Source organism: Bos grunniens, chromosome 18 (genome assembly GCF_055505025.1).
Source record: "Bos grunniens cultivar Pamir isolate PY7600 chromosome 18, Bosgru_T2T1.0, whole genome shotgun sequence".
Taxonomy (NCBI): Eukaryota; Metazoa; Chordata; class Mammalia; order Artiodactyla; family Bovidae; genus Bos; species Bos grunniens.
In genome coordinates this window covers 56,320,218-56,340,951 of record NC_141182.1, presented here as the reverse complement: position 1 = coordinate 56,340,951, position 20,734 = coordinate 56,320,218, and the positions used below count along the sequence as shown (strand labels likewise).

The following is a 20,734-nucleotide window of genomic DNA, read 5'->3' as shown; positions in this document are numbered from 1 at the left end:
GTCCACCGCAGATGGGCAACCCAACACCCAGCACTCCCAGCCCCGCCCTGCGCTACCGCGGGAGCCTGCCGGGGGCTGGAGAGCCCCTTCGGGACGCCTCTTAGACCCACGGTAAATCAGAGTCATGTGTGAGGGGGACCCCGGCTCCCCCCCGCCCCTGGCCCTCACTGTCCTCCGCAGGCTCACATTACTGGTGGCACAAAACTGCCGCTGTCCATCCTTGATCTCCGGAGTGAATTTCTGCAGCAGCGCCTTCTGGACTCGCCAGATGGGTGGGGGCTCGCGCCCGGTCTGCAAGGCCAGCTGAGGGGGGGCACAGCAAGACCGCAAGGTCAACCCCCACCCCGGCTCTTCCAGACCCAATTCCTGACCTCTCTCCTCCCTCCATACCCCCTTAAGAGAAAAGACATCGTAGTCAATAAGAATCAACCAAGACGCAGCTGATGGGTATCTTTGGCTTCCTCATGCTCTCAGCTCTGGGGCTGCAGCTTCCATCTTGCCCTGCCTTCCTACAGCTCACCCAACAGAGCTTCTCTGACTTGCCATGGAGTTCCCTCCCAATAAACCGAATACACCTAAATATACCATACAGCATAGCTTCGCCCAGCCTGCCTTAAACGTTCTCAGAACACTAAGTCATCTAACACAAAACCTATTTTATAATAAACTGTAAAGCATCTCATGTAATTTATTGAATACTGGACTGAAAGTGAAAAACAGAATGGTTGTCTGGATACGGGAGGCTTGAAAGTGTATCACTTGTTCACCCTTGTGATTAACTGCGTGGCTGACCACGAACTGGAGGTTTCTGTTGCTCCCTGCTACTGCCTACCATCACAAGAGTATCAAAGCGTGTATCATTAGCCCAGGAATAGAAAAGAATTCAAAATTAAATGCCTATTGCATTTGCATCACCGTCAAATTGGAAAATCCTGAACTGAACCACTGAGGACAATGTGTATTTCCAACCGGGCTGTTCATTCTATTGTTTTTTGTGTGTTTCATTGTATTGAAGTATAGTTGATTTACAATGTTGCACTAGTTTCTGCAGTACAGCAAAGTGACTCAGTTACATATATTCTTTTTTATATTCTTTGCCATTATGGTTTATCACAGGACACTGAATATAGTTCCCTGTGCTATACAGTAGGACCTTGTAGTTTATCCATCTAATACACAACAGTTTACATCTGGTAATCCCAGACTCCCCATCGTTCCCTCCGCACCCACCACCCCCTTGGCAATCACAAGTCTGCTCTCTATGTCTGTGAGTCTGTTTCTGCTTTGTAGTTAAATTCACTTGTGTCGTATTGTAGATTCTACATGCAAGTGTTTTCACATGGTATTTGTCTTTGACTTCCTTCACTCAGTACCATAATCTCTAGTTCGGTTCACGCTGTTACAAATAGGCTGTTCATTCTGTGCTAACCAGGTTTTACTTATCATAGCTTTACCGTGCGATTGTGGTTGTTGTTCAGTCATATCCAACTCTTTGCGACCCCATGAACTGCAGCATGCCAGGCTTCCCTGTCCTTCACCATCTCCCGGAGCTTGCTCACACTAATGTCCATTGTGTCGTTGATGCCATCCAACCATCTCATCCTCTGTTGCCCTCTTCTCTTGCCCTCAGTCTTTCCCAGCCTCAGAGTTTTTTCCAATGACTTGGCTTTTCACGTCAGGTGGTCAAAGTACTGAAGTTTCAGCTTCAGCATCAGTCCTTCTAATGAGTATTCAGGGCTGATTTTCTTTTTAGGATGGACTGGATTGATCTCCTTGCAGTCCTGCAGTCCAAAGGACTCTCAAGAGTCTTCTCCAGCACCACAATTTGAAAACAACAATTCTTTGGCACTCAGCCTTCTTTATGGTCCAACTCTCACATCTGTACATGACTACTGGAAAAACCATAGCTTTGACTAGATGGACCTCTGTCAGCAAAATGACGTCTCTGCTTTTTAATACGCTGTCTAGGTTTGTCATAGCTTTCCTTCCAAGGAGCAAACACCTTTTAATTTCCTGGCTGCAGTCACTGTACAAAGTGATTTTGGAGCCCAAGAAAATAAAATCTGTCACTATTTCCACTTTTTCCCCATGTATTTGCCAGGAAGTGATGGGACTGGATGCCATGATCTTCATTTTTTGAATGTCGACTTTTAAGCCAGATTTTTCACTCTCCTCTTTCACTCTCATCAAGAGGCTCTTTAGTTCCTCTTCGCTTTCTGCCATTAGGTATCATCTGCATATCTGAGGTTGCTGATATTTCTCCTGACAATCTTGAGTCCCCCTTGTGATTCACTCAGCCTGGCATTTCACATGATGTACTCTGCATATAGGTTAAATAAGCAGGGTGACAATATATAGCCTTGATGAACTCCTGTCTCAATTTTGAAGGAGTCTATTGTTTTGTGTCCGGTTCTAACTTGACCTGCATATACGTTTCTCAGGAGGCAGTTAAGGTGGTCTGGTATTCCCATCACTTTAAGAATTTTCCACAGTCTGTTGTGATCCACACAAAGGCTTTAACATAGTCAATGAAGCAGAAGTAGATATTTTTCTGGAATTCCTTTACTTTTGCTATGATCCAACAGATGTTGGCAATTTGATGTCTGGTTCCTTTGCCTTTTCTATATCCAGCTTGTACATCTGAAAGTTCTCGGTTCACGTACTGTTTGGAGCCTAGCTTGAACGCTTTTGAGCAATACCTTGCTAATATATGAAATGAGCACAATTGTACGGTAGTTTAAACTTTCTTTGGAATGACAACTGTCCTTTTCCAATCCTGCTGTGTTTTCCAAATTTGCTGACATACTGAGTGCAGCACTTTCACAGCATCATCTTTTAGGATTTTTAAATAGCTCACCTGGAATTCTATCACCTCCACTAGCTTTGTTCATAGTGATGCTTCCTAAGGCCCACTTGACTTCACACTCCAGGGTGTCTGGCTCTAGATGAGTGACCACACCATTGTGGTTATCCGGGTTATTAAGACCCTTTTTTGTATAGTTCTTCATGTATTCTTGCCACCTCTTCTTAATTTCTCCTGCTTCTGTTAGGTCCTTGCTGTTTCTGTCCTTTATTGTGACCATCCTCGCATGAAATGCTCCCTCGGTATCTCCAATTTTCTTGACGAGATCTCTAGTCTTTCCCATTCTACTGTTTTCCTGTTTCTTTGCATTGTTCGCTTAAGAAGGCTTTCTTATTTCTCCTTGCTATTTTCTGGAACTCTGCATTCAGTTGATGTCTCTTTCCCTTTCTCCTCTGCCTTTCACTTCTGTTCTTTTCTGTTATTTGTAAGGTCTCCTCGGAGAACCACTTTGCCTTCTTCCATTTCTTTTTCTTTGGGATGGTTTTGGTCACTGTCTCTTACACAGTGTTAGGAACCTCCATCCATAGTTCTTCAGGCACTCTGTCTACCAGATCTAGTTCCCTGAATCTATTCTGGAACAAGCCATCTGCATGACTCAAAGAAATGACAGAATCTGAGCACTCACCCACCCACCGTATTCTAGATATGGTGATGGGGACCATGGAAAGGCAGAGAACAAGGCTGACAAAGCCTTTTTTGGGGTTGTCATTACAGACATAATAAGACAAGCAAAGAAACAAAACAGGGTGAGGTAGTGGCTTGTGCCTAGAATAGACGCGTGGCAGGTTACATGAGACCATTTATTTCATCAGCCTGGCCACTGCAGGGCAGGACAGTGACACAAAGGCTCCCCAATCTACACTCCCCTCAGCATACTCAGACCCCCATCCCCAAACCCAAGGCTTATGTATCCCAGTAGGGCACTGAGAACAAAGGATGTCAGGCCCAGAATCTGATCTCAGGCAGTAAGAGGGGTACCTGGGAACCAGGCTTGGGCATAAAAAAAAATAGCAGCACAAGTAATAAATGTGCTGATGGCAGGTGTCCCAGAAGCCTAGAAGGACTCTGGACTCAGGCTCAATCCAAGAATGCTTCCTTGAGGAAGTGACACCTAAATGAGGCGGTGTCTCCCATGAGGGGGCTGGGTGATGACCAGGGACCGCCAGGTAACATGTAGGACAGCTATGGTTCTAGAAAAGAGCAACTGACAGGCATCAGTAAGTAAAGAATAAGAACACAGTGGGAAATATGCACTGGGCTTTGTGATAACCCAGAGATGAACGACAGGCAAGCCCTGGCATTCAAAGACTCCACAGTCAAGTGATAAACAAGATTCAGACGATAACGCCAATGGATTGATCATGGCTGCCCTGAGCACTAGGCTCAGGAGCAGCAAGTGCTGGGATCAGTTAGTGATGTCTGCTGCTGACAGCAGCTGCAGCTCAGAAGTCTGAATGCCACGTACTGGTTATCTACTCTTGGTTTTTGGTCAAATGTTTTCACATCCACGAATTTTTGTATCCTTCAGATCAGCCAGGGGAACAGAAAGGAGGAGTTAAAACAACCGAATGAAAATCAGGGCCAGAGAGGTTCTTGGCTGCAATCTCATTGGGCAGAATAAGGCAGAAAAGGAAAAAAAAAAAAAGGAGGCAGGATGAGACAGGGCTGTAGACCTCTCACCCCAAGTGCTTTCCCCAAGGATACCAGTTTTCAATCCTCACTCCTGGCTCCTCAGGTCAGAAGTCCAAAGATCAAAAAGTCTATTTCCCATCCTTTTCAAGGACTGAAAAGTCCATTTACATCCTGCCTGCTCCAAAACCTTCCACCAGGGCCTCCAAAGCACATTCCACAGCCTGGCATAGAGACAGCCTCAGTTTCCTTTCCTTTCTCCCATCCCAGGCCATCCTGGGGTGGCCCTCAAAGCTCAGCACCCAAAGCCCAGACTCTCTGACTTTCAAGTCTCTGAATATGCAGGGGCCCCTGACTAGGGGTGCCTTTTTTTCCCTCTCATTGTGGATATAACGTTCCTTGTTCCAGTTCTCAGATGTTTTTGAAAAAAATCCATTAGAGCACCTCTTTCTCTGTCTCTTGCCACTGCCAATCTCCTTTCTCTAAGGAGCCAGCTATTTCTCTTAACTGGACGTGGGGCCCTCAACTCACCACATCCCGATGGGGCTTGGCTTCTTTCCCCAAACCACTCTTCCTCCCAGGATCCCACCATCCCCCAATCATCCAGGCCCTGGCAACATCCTCCTTGCCTTCTCCCAAACCAGGATCCGTTAGTCCCAAAGCCACGTCTTTCCTTTCCCCATGTCAATCAAATCACAGACCACACCCACTTCCCCTAAGTGGGAAACTTGCCCCACCCATGGCCCCTATTCAACAGAAGCCACAGCTGATTGGAGGAGACCTGACAAGGACAGCCAATCAGCAGGCACACCATGAAGCTCATCTTTACTTCAAATGCTGTGCTGGACCAATCAGATTGTATTCTGGGAAAGTGAATGGTGACCAGCTGAGACAAGGGCAGTAAGCAGCAGGATATGAGTAAGGTAGAGGCACCCAGCTTGGCCATTAAGGAGAAAGCTACAGGGTCAGACACAGGGGAGTCTGTCACAGAACTGAGGCAGTGGACAGACTGTCAACAGGACTGCAGGTTCCCAGCCACCTCCCTGCTGGCCGGGGCAGAGAAGCAGCCAGACAACCCAAAGCAGATTCTCAAGCAAGGACCCCTGATCTCACCCCAGCATGATCTGGACTCTGCCCACCTTCCCAGCCTCGGCTCCTGCTGTCCAGACACTTAAGCCCTTGCTTCCATCCCAACACATCACATAGACATGCCTCACCACAGGGCCTTTGCACAGACTATTCCCTCTGCCTGGACTGCCCTCCACATACTTTTCTCTATCCAATAAACTTACATGCTCAGAGATTAGCTCCTGGTAAATCTTCAGCATTCCTAAGGACTGGGAGTTAATATTCTCATGCCCATTTTACAGGTGGGGAAGCTGAAGCAGAGAGGGCTGTTAACCCTATACTGTCCAGTTCAGTAAGCCCTCCTCACACATGGCTCTTGAGCACTTGAAACCCAGTTCACCTGAATCAACGTTCTGTAAGTGTAAAATATAGTCTGGATTTCAAAGACTTGGTAAACAAGAAAGACTGTAAAACAACTCACTAACTCTTCCTAAACTGTCCAGAAACTAAATATTTTAGATGTACTGGGTTAAAGAAAACCCTATGGCTAACCTCACACATCTTTTAACTTTTTTTAAAGAAGTGTAGATGTAAGAAAATTTTAAATGAAGAACATGGCTTGTATGATTATTTATACTGGGCTGCCCTTGTTTTACCATAAACTATGGCCAGTGGCCCATTTCTATAAATCTATGAGTTAAGAATGGTTTCTACTTTAAAGGATTGTGAAAAAGAAAATCAAAAACTAAACAAAACCAAAAGAATACCTGGCAGACACCATAAGCAGCTTGCAAAGCTTGAAGTATTTATTATGTGTGCTGTGCTTAGCCGCTCAGTCATGTCCGACTCTTTGACCCCATGGACTGTAGCCTGCCAGGCTCCTCTGTCCCTGGGATTCTCCAGGCAAGAATACTGGAGTGGGTGGCCATGCCCTGCTCCACAGGATCTTTCCAACCCAGGGATCGAGCCCAGGTTTCTAGCCTTTCACAAAAAAAGTTTGCCAAGCTCTACATTAGAGATTTGCCCAAGATCACTGAGATGAATAATAGAAGCAAAGTTCTGTTTTGTTTTTATTTGGCTGTGTGGCCATGAGGCATGTGGGATCTGTTACCTGACCAGGGATCGAACCTGTGGCCCCTGCACTGAGAGTGTGGTGTCTTAACCGCTGGACTGCTAGGGAAGTCCCAGAAGCAAAGTTTACAGGGTGCTTTCGACATGCCACCCACAATCAGAACACCGGACAGGCTGTAACACCTGAGTCCTCACATTATATGAAGGAATTCTAACACAATCAGCTCCCATTTTACAGATGAGGAAACTGAGGCTCGGGACGGTCAAACCCTAGTCCAGCATGGAAGTGGCACGGATTCAAGCCAATCAGTTTTGTGCCAAAGCTGGGCTCTTAATAACCATGCTGCCAGCCCGCCCGGATTCCAGAGACACGAACAAGTCCTCATCTGTATGAGTGGCTCAATCCTGGTGCTCTGAGTTCCCCATCAGAACACATACCCGTGTTGTATTTTAAGCATCTGAGTCCTTGGCTGGCCCCCTCCCCTGCCCCATGCCAGCTGGGAGGTGGTATCAGATGGCCCTGGCTCCAATCCTGGCTTGGCACTCGCCAGCCAAATGATTCCCTCACCCTGAATGTGAACTTCCTCATCTGTAAACTGGGAATGGTCAGGGTCCCAGAGCCTGGCTCATCTCGTCCAGTACTGGGTGCCCAGAGGCACTACTAGTGTTTGCTAGAATTCTAATACCCAGAGAACAGCTGACCCTGGTGCTGAGAGCGTGGGCTCCCAGGGCCAGTAACTGTATCCAGGTCCCAAGCTGCAAAAGCCTGGAAAAGCCATTTTAATGCTCTGAGCCTCAGTTTCCTTCCCTATAAAAGAACGATAGTAATCCTTATAAAGAAAGTGATTACAAAGATAAAATTTACAAGTGGGGGCAATGGTGTGCATGACAATGTGAAAATACTTCATGCCACTGAATGGTACACTTAAAAATGGTTAAAACAAGGACTTCCCTGGTAGTCCAGTGGTTAAGACTCAGTGCTTCCACTGCAGGGGGTGCGTGGGTTCGATTCCTGGTCAGGGAACTAAGATTCCACATACGGTGTGGCATGGCCCCCTCCCAAGGCAAAAAAAATGGTTAAAATGATAAACTTCATGATGTGTATCGGTTATCATACATAACCGAAAAACCGAAAAACATAACCGAAAGGAAAAAAAAAAACAAATTAAATCCTGAATGTGATGCATCCCGAATCCTAAACCCTGGACTTCCCTGGTGGCCCAGTGGTTAAGCATTCACCTGCCAACGCATGGGACCCAGGTCTGATGCCTGGTCGAGGAAGATCCTACATGTCACAGAGCAACTAAGCCCATGTTCCACAACTACTGACCCTGAGCTCCTGAGCCCATGCTCTGCAACAAGATAGCCACAACTAGAGAAAGCCCACATGCAGCAAAGAAAGGCCAGTGCAGCCAAAAATAAACCCCCCCCCCAAAAAAAAAATCCTATCCCCTGAGAACTGGTAGCAGTTCCCATCACTGCTGTTCATCTGACATCTCCATCGCTTGTCCCAGCTGATGGCCAAAGAGTCTCAGAAATCTTGACGTCAAATGAAATGATGTGCACAGGGCACTAGCAGAGTGAGCACGACCGTGAGGGAGGTGGGAGGACCGGGCAGGGAGGGATACTGAGACGCAAGGCATCGGGAATGGTCCCTTCGCTGGCGGAGGGGTGGGGATGTGAGAGTTCATGCTAGCATTCACTCTGCTTTACAACTTACCTATCTCTCGTGAATGTTCGTTTGTATGTTATCGAATACCATGATATGAAGACGATAAAACAATGGGTAAGAAGACACAGCCTGGGATTGGCGGGCTGGGGCAGAGGAGGTAGAATGGTGGAACCTTCCTGGTGGTCCAGTGGTTAAGACTCTACATATCCAATACAGGGAACATGGGTTTGATGCTTGGTTGGGGAACTAAGATTCCACATGCTGCGATGTGGGGCCAGAAGAAAAAGAAAGGAGCAGAAGAAGAATGCCAGGGTGGAGAGGAAGCAGGACCAAGAAAAAGGTGATAAGGTAAAAGCTGAGTGATGGATACACACAGCCCCCTTACTCTATTTGCTCTGCTGCTGCTGCTAAGTCGCTTCAGTCGTGTCCGACTCTGTGCGACCCTGTAGACGGCAGCCCACCAGGCTCCCCAGTCCCTGGGATTCTCCACACAAGAACAATGGAGTGGGTTGTCATTTCCTTCTCCAATGCATGAAAGTGAAAAGTGAAAGTAAAGTTGCTTCAGTCGTGTCCGACTCTTACCGACCCCATGGACTGCAGCCCACCCAGGCTCCTCTGTCCATGGGATTTTCCAGGCAAGAGTAGTAGAGTGGGGTCTATTTGCTCTACTCTTTCCATAATAAAATAAATTGAAAACAACACAGGAAAAAGCACATTAAGCTCATCTCCCAAAACACACTCTTAGTAACAAAGTATAATAATAGTGTCTATCTTTATAATGAATGCATTCCACAACCTCTCTATCCGTAACTGACAAGAAACAACACCCAAGGTGAAATTAAAGTTAAGATACATGGTTCCTGCCCCCTAGTGAATATCCAGTCAGTGACAGTAACTAACATAAAGAATGGCTTTACTTAGACTTTGGTATCTTGACCAGGGTGATCATGGCTTGCTGACCTGAGAACTCCTTCTAGCCCCATGCCCTGTGAGAAGCACCACACAGGCATCTGAATTCACCTACCCTTATCAAGCACTGACATTAACCCTCTGATCCAATTACCTTATTCAATGAACAAGTGACCACAGGAGAGGTCAGTACACTTTTTCTGTAACAAAGTAGACAAGAAGTATTTTGGGATTTGTGGGTCAGCTCAGCTCTGCTGCAAATACCCAACTCTGCTATTGGATGGGAAAAGCGGCCTATGTATATGATATGTAAATAAATGGGCGGGGCCATGTGCCAATAAAACTTAATTTCCAAAACCAGGTGGGGTGTGTGTGTGTGTGTCATAGTGCACCCATCCCTGTATGAAGTAACTGGAAGTAGTAAATGGGCTGGTGTATATAGAGTATTTAACAGACTTCCCTGGTGTTCCAGTGGTTAACACTGCTTCCACTGCAAAGGGCACAGGGTCTATCCCTGGTCACAGAACTAAGATCCTACGCGCCCTATGGTGAGGCAAAAAAAATTAAAAAGGGTTTAAGATGTGGACTGACACACAGGCATTCCCAAACCATCAGCTGTGACTGTATAGGTGTGTGTTTTCAAAGGTACGGGTCACATCAATACCTCACCTTTCCATCTATAAGTGACAAGTAGCCTTTACAGCACCCATCGGCTTGTTAAAAGCGCCTGCTTCAGCTTTGTCCCTTAGTATGACCCTAACACTCACAGTAAGAGTATCTGGAATAACTGCCAACAATCATTTCACCGTATTTACCGGTGACATATGCATATACACCCGAGTAACAGCTCAGAGGCCGGGATCCTCCACACTGACTAGCAGGTCCCATCCACCTGCCCTGCCACGGGTCTTAGGAGGTGCAGCGGAGAGGCCCCGCCACCGCGGTACGTGCAGCCCCCAGCACCGGGCCTGTCATCCAACAAGGGCTCCGCGAACTCTCCAGCAGCCTCTCCAGCAGCCGAGGCAGCAGGCTTGCTGGTCCCCGCGACGACGGCGGTCGGGGGCGGGGGCTCACCTTGAGAGAAGGGATGTCCTCAGCGCGGATGACGAACTCGTCGCGCTCCCGGAAGATGCCCTCCCCGCCGCTCTCGCCCGCCTCCTCGTCCGTCTCCCCGCACACGGCCGCCGTCTCCTGTTTCTTGGCCAGGTGCAGGGGCCGGGCGTCGGGTGGCTCCGGGTCCTCGGGGGACGGGGCAGCGGGCTCCTCCGGGGGCGGCGGCGGGGGCGCGGTGGCCGGCGGGGGCGGCGGCGGCGGTGGGGGCACGGGGGCGGGCGGCGACGGCAGGGCCGGCAGGGCCGGAGCCGGAGGCGGCGGCGGCGGCTGTGGCTGTGGCGGCGAGCTGGGTGCTGGGGTCACCAGCGGGGGCGGCGAGGGCAGGGCCGGCGGTGGGGGCGGCGGCTGCGGTGTTGGGGCGGGAGGCGGCGAGGGTGGGGGCTTCTCCTCCAGCAGTGGGGGCTCTAGGGGCGAGAGGGGCATCAGGGCTGGAGCCCCCCCTCAACCCACCCTCCCACCAAACATGTTACCTGCTGACGGTGAAAACTCTCTCAGCCTATTCTGGGGGGGGCTCCCAACACAGTCCTCTTCCTGCCCTGTATCCCAACATCCCTCCTGAACAAACTGAGCTCTTCACCTAACAACCATCTCTGGCCTCAACCCCCCTCCATTTCTACTTTCCATTACTCTTCTGTTGCCCTTTCTCCTCCTTCAAAGAGGGTCCTTGTCTGACCCGCTCACTGTCCTCTCCCTGACCTTCAACACCCGCCCCATCCCCGACACCTACAAGAAGCCCACGTTCCTTTAACTCCTCTTTCCAATGTCCTAATGGGCTTCCTTGGTGGCTCAGATGGTAAATAATCCATCTGCAACGTGGGAGACCTGGGTTCAATCCTGGGTTGGGAAGATCCCTGGAGGAGGGCATGGCAACCCACTCCAGTACTCTTGCCTGGTGAATCCCCATGGACAGAGGAGCCTGGCGGGCTACAGTCCAGGGGATCACAAAGAGTCAGACGTGACTGACTGACTAGGCACTCAGGCAGACATGCCACTCTGGTCCTCATCTTTCCCCGGTCTTCGCAGACCCCCAGTGTCATAGGGCAGTTCTGCAACCCAACTGCATTGCTTAGTGTCCCCCCACCACAATGGCCAGGAGGCCTCTCTGGTCCCATCAAACCCCCCTCCTGGCTCCCTAGCCTAGTCCCTACAATCTTCTGGCCCTGCCCTGCCCCCCAGTCTGCAAATACCATTCTCCATCCCAGCACCTCTGCTCTTGTCCGTGAATGTCTCTCCCTGTGCCAACAGCCCCTTGGCTCCTTCCTTATTGCCACTCAGCTCCCCAACAGTCCTCCTGCCACACCAGCATCCCTCCCTGAGACTCCAGTGAGGATTCTGAGCCCCTGAAACAGGCTCCCACAGAGTCCATTGTAGTCCAGAATTACCTTTGCTGTTTTGGGGTCCCAGTCTGGTGCTTACTTCCCATTTATTAATGTCCCTCCTGATTCCTGGGCCATCCCCTCTGTATACCTGTTCCTTATCTGCTCAGAGATCTCATCCTCCTCTATCCAAGCTCTCCCCTTTCCTTTCCTTTCCTCAGCCTGCTCTTCGGAATTGCCAATGCCCTCTCCTTCCTGTTAAATACCCATGATATTTGAAACATCCTCACTCACCCAGCCCAACGCCTTGAGATCTCCTGACTCTTCAAACTGCTTTTGATCCATCCCTGGGTCCTTAGCCGTGAGCCTTCCTGACCCTTCCAAGGCCCTCTCTTTCCATGATGCTCTCTCCCATTACAGCTGATCCAGACGCTCTGCATAGAACTTGCCAGTCTTTCCCATCTCTTCCCTGATGCTTTCCTTTAGTCTCTCACTGTCTTACTCCCCATTTCCCACCTTCCAGAAGACGTCACCATTCCATAAGACTCCTCTGAGCACCTAAGCTTCATTCACTGCTCCAAACACCCTCCCCCAAACCTCAACTCTTTCATCCCCAATGCCCCTATCAAAGCCCCTGAAATTTTGTCCGACATGCCCTCTCAGGACTAAATGCCGTTCAGACATGACTGTACCCCTAGCCTTTCCTGATGCCCCACACCCCACGATCTGACTAGTCGTTGGTAATGCATGTTTCTTTAACCAACCCTCCCCAAGTCTCTGTCTGCTCCCCCAGACCCTCTTCTGTCCTCTGTCATACATCTCTAACCCCTAGAGGTCTTCGCACATCCCATGTCCCCTCATCAGTTTTAAGAGCTCTCTCCGACCCTGTCACCCACCTTTCCCCATCACTTATAACCTATGCTGACCAGTGTGAAACCTACACCATCAGACCTGTGCCCTGAATCTTGGGGAATCCCTGGCCTGCCCCCACAGACCTCCTTCCCAGCTCTCACCAGGTGTGCCGCTGCTGCTGGCGCTGGGGAGCCCCGGGAGCGGGGGTGGCCCGGGGACTGCAGCCTCTGCAGCTAAGGGGGGCCCATCTGGAGTGGAGACGTCCTTAGGCCCGGCCAGTGGCGGGTCATCGAGAGCAGAGATGGCTGAGGAGATGCTCTCCTGGAGGTCCCGGTTCTTGGCAACAGAGTCTTCCTCGTCAGAGGAGAAGGAGGGCAGGGTCTCCAGGTTCCGCTTCAGCTCCTCGTCCAGCCGCTTACAGGGTGAAGGGCAGCCAAGCCCCAGCCCCTCGCTCTCGGCGGCCTCCAGCGCCCCCCCCAGCCCGAAGGCGCTGGCGGGTGGGGGGTGTGGCACAGTGGGGGCGGTGGGGGGCTGGGGAGGCAGGCCCCGGGCCGGCACAGTGGCCGGCACACTCTTGGGGGGGCTGAGCGGGGGTGTCAGGCCAGCCTGATAGAGTGGTGGATGGCGCTTGCCTGACTTGAGAAAGTCCAGGAACGAAGCCATGAAGCCGGACTTCATCTCAGGCTGCTTCTCCTCCACCTCCTTGATCTTGGCCTCGATCTTCTCCCGAGTGAGGCTGGAGTCCAGGCTGTTGTGGTCAGCTCCTGACACAGCATCACCCGATGAGGCTCCCAGACCCTCGCCGGCCTTGGGCACAGACAGCTTGATCTAGATGTGGGAGCAGTGGGCAGTCAGGGCCCACGTGTCCCGGCCCCTAAGTCCCCTCCTCCCTCCGACTCAGGAGTCTGGGGCCCCAGGCCTCTCCCTGCTTAAGACTATTAAGTTCAAGTTCTCAGCAATCTCAGCCTGCAGACCTAGAACTGAATCCCACAAACCCTTTTGCTCAGATTCCAGAATGACAGGACTGATATTCCTTCCTCATTACTGACTCCCTCCCACAAGACCCAGGAACCCAGGATCCCCACGATCAATAGTCCTGTGGGACCTAGAACCTAAGAACACAAGCACTATCTCCCAGCCTCCCTCTGGACACACAAATTGCAACTCTCAGATCTCTCCAAGCGTGGAACTCTGGAGTTTGAGCCCTCTGATTCATTTTCTCCTGGGAGTCAGTTCATACCACATTCCCTATCCTGCCCAAGAACCTCAAATGTGGCTCCAACCCCCAGGCATTAGGGTCCCACCCCTCACCTTCAGTGGTTTCAGAGGCTCCAGCCGAGTGCCCCCTGCCTCCTCGGCCTTCCTGCCCCGGCCCCGGCCCCGGCCCCGAGGTTTCTTGGCCCCATCAGCAGGTGTGGAGGCTGAGGCTGGCCCGGCAGTGGTGGGGACCTCCAGTGGGCGAATCCGGGGTCTCCCACGTGGCCGGGGCGGCCCATCACGCTTGGCCTTGGTGGGTTTGCGACCTCTGCGCCGGGGGCCGTCGGGGCCTGGATTGGGTGGACAGAAGTCAATGTCACCCAGCGGGGAGAGAGCCGGGCGGGAGCGGCAGCTGGACACCAGGTCAGGCAGGCGCCGCGGGTTGAGGCGGATGTCAGCGGGCACGTCGGCTTTGTCCTCGTCGGCCTCAAACTCGTACTCCTGGGCATACAGTTTCTTGGGCGTCTGGAAGGGCGGGTCACGGCGCCGCAGCAGGTGGAAAGAGGACGTCTTGAGCAGCTTCTTTGGCTTGGTAGAGCAGAAGATGGGCGAGGTCAGGCCTCCCTTGGGCTCCGAGGCAGGGGGTGGCGGCGGCGGAGGGGGAGGCGGGGGCGGGGGCGCCGCCTGGTGCGGCCCACTCTGGATCAGGCCCAGAGGCTCAGCGTTGACTGTGGAGGGCAGCTCGGGTGGCTTGTTGGGGTCTAGGCCCAGGCCCGGAGTCTCGGGGCCGGCTCCAGATGCCCGGCCAGGGCAGTAGGGCCCATAGGGATCATAAGCAGGGGGACCGGGGGGCGGCCCGGTCCCTGCCTTGGGATCACCCTCGTCCTCGGGTGGCCCAGCCTTGCCATAGTCATCCGCCGGCCCTCCGCCGAACATCTCCTCCATCGTGGGGAAGAAACTGCGCTCCTCGTCTTGGAGCAAGGAGTCAGGGAAGCAGATGGAAGTGAGTGGCACGAAGCGGGGGGCCTTGGTGCCTTGCGGGCTGGGGCTGCGGTAGGCACCGGAGGGATCCTTGCCTTCGGTGTTGGGTGGGCCCACGCCAGTGTCACCGGGTCCAGCAGGCAGCGGCTCCAGGGCCCCCAGCAATTCTTGCATGGCGCCGGGTGGCTCCAGGCTCTCCTCCGGCCGCAGGCGGGGGCTGGGGGCACCAGGCTCCAGGCCATGGCTGCGGAGGTGGGCCTCAAGCTGGAGGGGCATGGGCGGTGGGGGTGGGGGAGGTGGCGGGGGCGGCTGGGGTGCCCCATCTCGGGTGGCCGGCTCAAGGAGGTGGACGCCGACTTTGGGAGCACTGGAGGAGGGGCTGGGAGTGTGGCTGAGGACTGAGGGGAGCAGCTGGGGAGGAGGGGGCGGCAGCACCAGAGGGAGGTCGGGGCCCCCTGCCTCTAGGAGGAGGCCATGGGGGGCAGGCTGGGCCGACTGGGCCGTGGGTTGTGGGGGCGGAGGGCTCTTTTGGAGGAAGGCCCCCAGCTCCTTGGCACCTGCCCCATAGTGGACAACCGAGGTGGCCAGCCCCTCAGGGGTCTCGCCACCCCGTTCCGGCCCTTTCTTCTTCTCCTTCAGCCGCCCCAGGCCCAGCTCCAGGGCTGCGGTGGCACCCTCGTCAAGGCTGGCGCTGGTCCGGATGACGCTCTGCAGATGGTACCGCTGGGGGTCTTCCTTGGCCAGCTCGTAGGGTGTGCCTGGGGGACCCCCAGCCCCTCCACTGCCCCCAAGTCCCTTGGAGGCATCCGCTGCCCCATCTTCGCCCACCAGGCCATCTGCCCCTGAGGTCCGCGGAGGGCTGGGCGCCTGGAGGAGGTGCTGAATGAGGAATTCTTCATCCTCCGTGCGCTCAGCGGGAGGCCCACCAGGGCCCGCCAGCAGCTCGGAGCCATCCCCCTTGCCCTTGTAGCCACCTGCTCCAGCTGCATAGCTGCTGGCCCCTGGGGGTGCCAGGAACGGGGCTGAGGCCAGGACGGAGCTCAGGTATTTGCCAGGGGCTCCTGGAGAGCCGACTCCGGGTGGGCGGCCGGGGGCAGGTGGCGACTGTAGTGGGCGGATGATGTGAGAAGGGCTGGCCTCTCCGCCGCCCCCCAGGGAGCTGGGCCCCCAACCGCCTCCATGGCCCGAGAGTGCTGGGGAATGGCCAGTACTGTAGCTGAGCGAGGGGCTGGCTGTGGGCAGACCCTGGGAGTGGGCAGCTGGCCCCGGATATGGCTCACCCTGCACCCCATACAGCTGCCCCTGCAGCTGGTCTGGGGAATAGCTCTGACACGTGGCTAGGCCAGGAGGCGGGGGACCACTCGGGGGCTGCTGTGGCCCCCCTGAGTAGCTAGGGCCTTTGCTCAAGTCCTGTGCTTGACCCCCTCCGAACCCCTGCCCATAGGCCTGGGGTCCTAGAAGCCCTTGGGGCTGACCGGGGGAATAGGCCTGGCCTCCGGCCCCTCCAGCCCCGGAGGCCTTCCCAGTGGCATAGGCTGCTGCTGGCCCACCTAGGCTCTGGCATTTGGGTGTGGCGGTCGAACGGGCTGGTGGGGGCCTACTGGCACCGCCCGCAGCTGCCCCGTAACCACCTTTGCCCGTCTTATAACCAGGTGACTGAATGATGGGGCGGTAACCTCCACCGCCACCCCCTGCCCCACCTCCTCCGGCTGCCTCAGGGCCCGCAGCCCTGCCCGATGCCCCGGCCGTGGCTCCACTGGGCCCAGCTTTGCTAGGCTCACCAGCGCCAGGCGAGGGTTCTCCACCGCCCAGCGGGCTACAGGCCAAGTTGGCCCGATGGCCCATGGAGGTGTAGCTGCCTCCGCAGCTCAGGTAGTGCTGGAGGGCATGGGCTGGGGGTGGGGGTGGGGGGGGCTGGGCACTGGCGGGCCGCTGGTAGTGCTTGATGACCGTGTCCTGGCGGGGCAGGGCCCGCTCGGGGGGTGGCGGGCCGGGGGCAGCACCCGAAAAGTTGTAGAGCTGTGGAGAGGACTGTTCGGCAGCGGCGGCGGCAGCAGCAGAAGAGGAAGCCAGCAGGTTGAACTGAGTCGGGAGGTGGCGGGGAGGTGGGGGTGGGTCTGGGGGACCAGGGCGGTAAGGTGGGGTTTGGGCTGGGCCAAGACCAGCGGGCCCCAGGACACCACCCCCCGCCAGGCGCTCAAAACCTAGCGAGGAGGGCACCGTGGGTGCCTGCGAGGGCTTCAGGTGCAGCACGTCATGAGGGGACAGGAGCCCATTAGCTGGGGGACTAAATGGGGGATCCTGGAGGCTGAGGGAAGAGGGAACTGGGAAGGGGCGGCTGCCAAAGGAAGCCGGGTGCTGATAAGCCGACAGGGCGGAGGAGGATGGAAATGTGCTGGAACCAGGCAGGGCGCCTGAGATGAAGAGCTCCGTGGGGCCTGGCGTGTGCATGGCTAGGGATGAATGAGGGAGGAGACCACAGGTGAGGGTTGACCACAAGCCAGCCCCACCCTGGCCCTCCTGGGCTGGCAGCGGGCTTACCTGTTTGCCAAGAAGGACTGCGGAACTGGGAGAGGAGAGAGGAGGCAGAAGGGCCAGGCTGGGGGCCCCGGGACTCCAGGGCCGAGATGAGGTTCATGACGGAGGCGTCGGGCCCTGCTGAGCCTGCGTGATGGAGGCCAGTGTCGAAGAGTCCAGAGAGGCCTGGCAAGGGTGGGGGCAGGGGTTGAGTCAGCTAGGTGGGGGATAGGGCAAGGTCGAAAGGGGAAAAGAGCAAGCCAAAGGCAAGTTGGGTCAGGAAAGGGGGTTGGATGGAAGGTGCAGATTCAAAGAGGAGAAAGTAGGCAGAAACAAGGAGACAGTAAGCAGGATGGAGTAGGATGCAATCCTAAGGGCAGGGAGCCCAGGAGGGGAAAGGTAGACAAAGGAGTAGAAAAATCCAGAAGTGAAAAAAAGTGAGAGAAACAGAGAGTTCCTATGGTCCAAGGGAGGCCAAAGGAGTTAGGCAATTCTAACAAGAAAGGGGAAGAGATGGGGTGATACTGGAGCCACTGGGAAGAACCAGAGAACAAGTCGAAAGGGGTTGAGTCCTAGTGAGAGGGTCCGGATTTTTTAAAAAAGGTGGGGGTGGGGAGAGGGATAAAGGGAAGGAGCCAACCAAGAGGGTCTTAGGGTCAAACTGGACAACAGTCTGGTTGCTGATCCATTTAGGAAAGGAAGCGGCAGGATCAAAGGAGAACCAACCCGAGGTACTAGAGGCCCGGTCACAGAAGAATCAGGTAGTGGGCAAATCTAAGCGAGGAGGCGGAGGTCCAAGAATCGGAGCCAATCAGGAAGAAAGGGAATCAGGAAGAAAGAATTCAGAGAACCAAGAGGATGGACAAATCCAGAGGGAAGGGACCGGGTGGGCTGGAGAGGCGGAAAAGCCTGGAAGAGAAGGTGGGATTTGGGGGCTGAGAGGACCGGACCAATTGGAGCTAAAGAGGCGGGACCAGAAACAGGAGCGGACGAATCCGGCGAGAAATTGACCAGTCTCAGAACAACCAATCAGGGAAGAAGTGGCAAGGGGCGAGCCAGGACGGAGGGCACAGCCAATTAGGAAGGGTGGAACTTTCAGCAGCCAATCAGCCGCTTTGGAGGGAGGGCCAGGCGGGGCGGGACAGGGGCCGTACCTGCCGGGTGGTGGTTGGTGGCATAGCTTTGCAGTGGGTGGGGGGCCGCGTAGGCCTGGCGGTGTAAGATGTCCGTCTCGGGGTGTGAGGTCCTGGAGCTGCCATAGACCAAGCTGGGCGGGGGTGGGGGGAAAGGGAGGTGTTAGGGTTTCCTCCGAAGCTGCCCTCGGAGTGAGGAACTCAGCAAATCCCCCAGGGAGTTCGGGAGAATCTTCCAGCTGACTGGGGGTTATCATCAGGAACCTTGGGCCATAAAGGAAAGACAAGGGAATCGGGGTCCCCAACTTAAAAGAGCCATAGTCCCCACTCGAGCCCCAGTAAATAGATCCCAGAGAGCCTCACAGACATGCACAGAAGGAGACAGGCTGAAGAGTCAGAGAAAAGTGTCTTGAGTTGAAAACAGGGAGTTTGCTCCCAGGGCCCCCACCCTGTAGGTGACACAAAGCCCTGGGGCCAACCCCGAGGGACGCCCCCTCTTCTTCAGACACGTGGGAACAGAGGCCCTGAACCTCACGAGATGGTGCAAACCGAGCCAGGGTCAGCAGCAGATTGTTCCCCAACAGCAGGGATGGGGAGGTGGGGTGAGGATAGGACTCCGGGAAAGTACCAGGTACAAGTGTGAACATGAACGTCGTCCATCCCCCGGATTGAGGTTCAGATGCATGGGCCTGTGCAAGGCCAGGTATGTGTGCAAACCAGTATTCAACTCACTCGTGGGGCAAGATACAGAGCGAGGAGTCCCACATGGAAAATACTAACTCACGTGGGGTCCTGCCCTGCCAGGCTGGGAAACCCAGGTGTGTGGGGAGAGGGGAGCAGGGGGCAGGTGAAGAGTGAGGGCGTGACACAAACAGCAGAAAAGGGGCAGATTCGCAGGTGAACTGGTTGCCAGCTATGTACGCCTGGGCCCACGCTCACACACACAACCACACACTGGAAAAACAGCCTCGTCTTCCTATGCAGCGGCCCCCATCCATGGCCCGGACTCAAGAGGTCAAACACTCCACTCCTCGCCATCAACTAGGATTCTCTTTTTTTGCGGGTGGGGGAGCTCAAGGGGGCGTGTCTCTGATGCCAGGACCCCCCCCCCTTACACACACAGAACCCCAGCTTAGGAAGGGGGCGGGGCCCCGTGCCCACTCTGCTCGCGGAATTTCTGGGGGGGGGGGCCCGCGTTGCGCGGCCTCGCGCAGTCCCGGAACAATAGGACCTGGAGGGGGGGCGCGCCCCCCAGGTCTGCGTTCTAATTCTCTTTTCCTTCCCACCTTTGCAAGAGCAGAGCCTGGGGCGCGAGGGGGAGGGGTCAGCAAGCTGGGAATCCAAGGATGGGGGGAAATCCAGGCCTTGCTTCGCCAGTCCCTCCCACCTTCCCAAGGCCTCTCGATCAGAAATTGTTTTGCACCCCATTTCCCCGCTGCATCTTTCTCTTTGCATGCCGGAGCTGGCTTTGGCGGAGTTTGCAATTTGCAAACTGGGGCGGCGGCGTTGTTGCAAACCGAGGAAGGCCGCTCCCTTGCAAGCCGGAGGGGAGTTTGCGATGCACGCGTAGCCGGGCGGGCCCGGCCGGGCTGGGCCCCCACCCCTTGGCCCCTTCCTCCAGGCCACCCCCGGCTCCTTACCTAGCTTTCGCTGACCTCTCGTAACTCCATCCCGCCCCGGCGCCGAGCGGGTCCCCGAAGCCGGCGCTGGGGTAGTTCCTGTCCATGAATTGGCCGCGGTGGAAATTGGGGGAGGGGGAGGGAGGGGGGAGGGAGGGGGCGCGCGCGCGCTCTCCTCCGCCGCCTCTCCCTCCGCTGTTGCTTTTTTTTCCCTTCTCTCTCTCTCTCTCTCTCTCTCTCTCTCTTTTTCTTTGCAGCAGCCGAAGGCCCGGGAAGGCCCCGGGCGGGGGAGGGAGGGGACAGGGGCGGAGGGGCGGGCAAGGGAGGGGGTGCAGCCGCCGAGCCAAGGAGGGGGGAAGGGGGGTTCCCCCTGGAGGGAAAGAGGGGGGAGGAGGGACCCCGCTGTCTCCGCCTTTGCCCCGGCCCTTGCAAGAGAGAAGGGGGGGCGCGCGCTCAGGAGGGGGCGTCCCGGGCGGCCCCGGGGTGGGTGCGGGCTCTGGGTGCTCGCTCTCGCCGCCGCCGCCGCCGCCTCCTCCTCCTCTGCGCTCACGGTGCAGCCATCTTTGCACAAGGCGGCTGGGGGAGGGGGGAGGGGAAGGGGGGGCGGGCGGCGGGGTGTCTGGCTGCGCTCCGCTTCCTCCCACAATCCCGTGCAAATGCAAAAAAAAAAAAAAAAAAAGAGAGAGAGAGAGAGAGAGGCAGACACAGGGCGCTAGCAGGGCCTGGGGGTGTAGGGTGCAGCGTTTGTACAGAAAGCCAGCTCCGCCGTGCGCAGACGCGCCCGGGAACGCAGT

General features: G+C 55.1%; 1 protein-coding gene across 3 annotated transcripts in view; it reads right to left on the bottom strand.

Moving 5' to 3' along the window:
* Positions 1-20,642, bottom strand: part of PRR12 (proline rich 12) — a 29,459-nt gene extending 8,817 nt beyond the window's left edge. The window contains exons 1-7 of one of the 3 annotated variants that reach the window (XM_086353630.1): positions 19,962-20,642; positions 18,343-18,455; positions 17,213-17,374; positions 13,805-17,124; positions 12,655-13,321; positions 10,287-10,729; positions 187-303 (exon numbers count right to left, since the gene is read on the bottom strand). In XM_086353630.1, the coding sequence (XP_086209756.1) occupies positions 187-303; positions 10,287-10,729; positions 12,655-13,321; positions 13,805-17,124; positions 17,213-17,374; positions 18,343-18,455; positions 19,962-20,047 (4,908 nt within the window). In that variant the 5' untranslated portion in view covers positions 20,048-20,642. Of the gene's footprint in view, positions 1-186; positions 304-10,286; positions 10,730-12,654; positions 13,322-13,804; positions 17,125-17,212; positions 17,375-17,914; positions 18,090-18,342; positions 18,456-19,961 lie in introns of those variants that run through there. The other 2 variants (XM_086353631.1, XM_086353632.1) reach the window with 2 other exon arrangements.
* Positions 20,643-20,734: the final 92 nt, after the last annotated feature.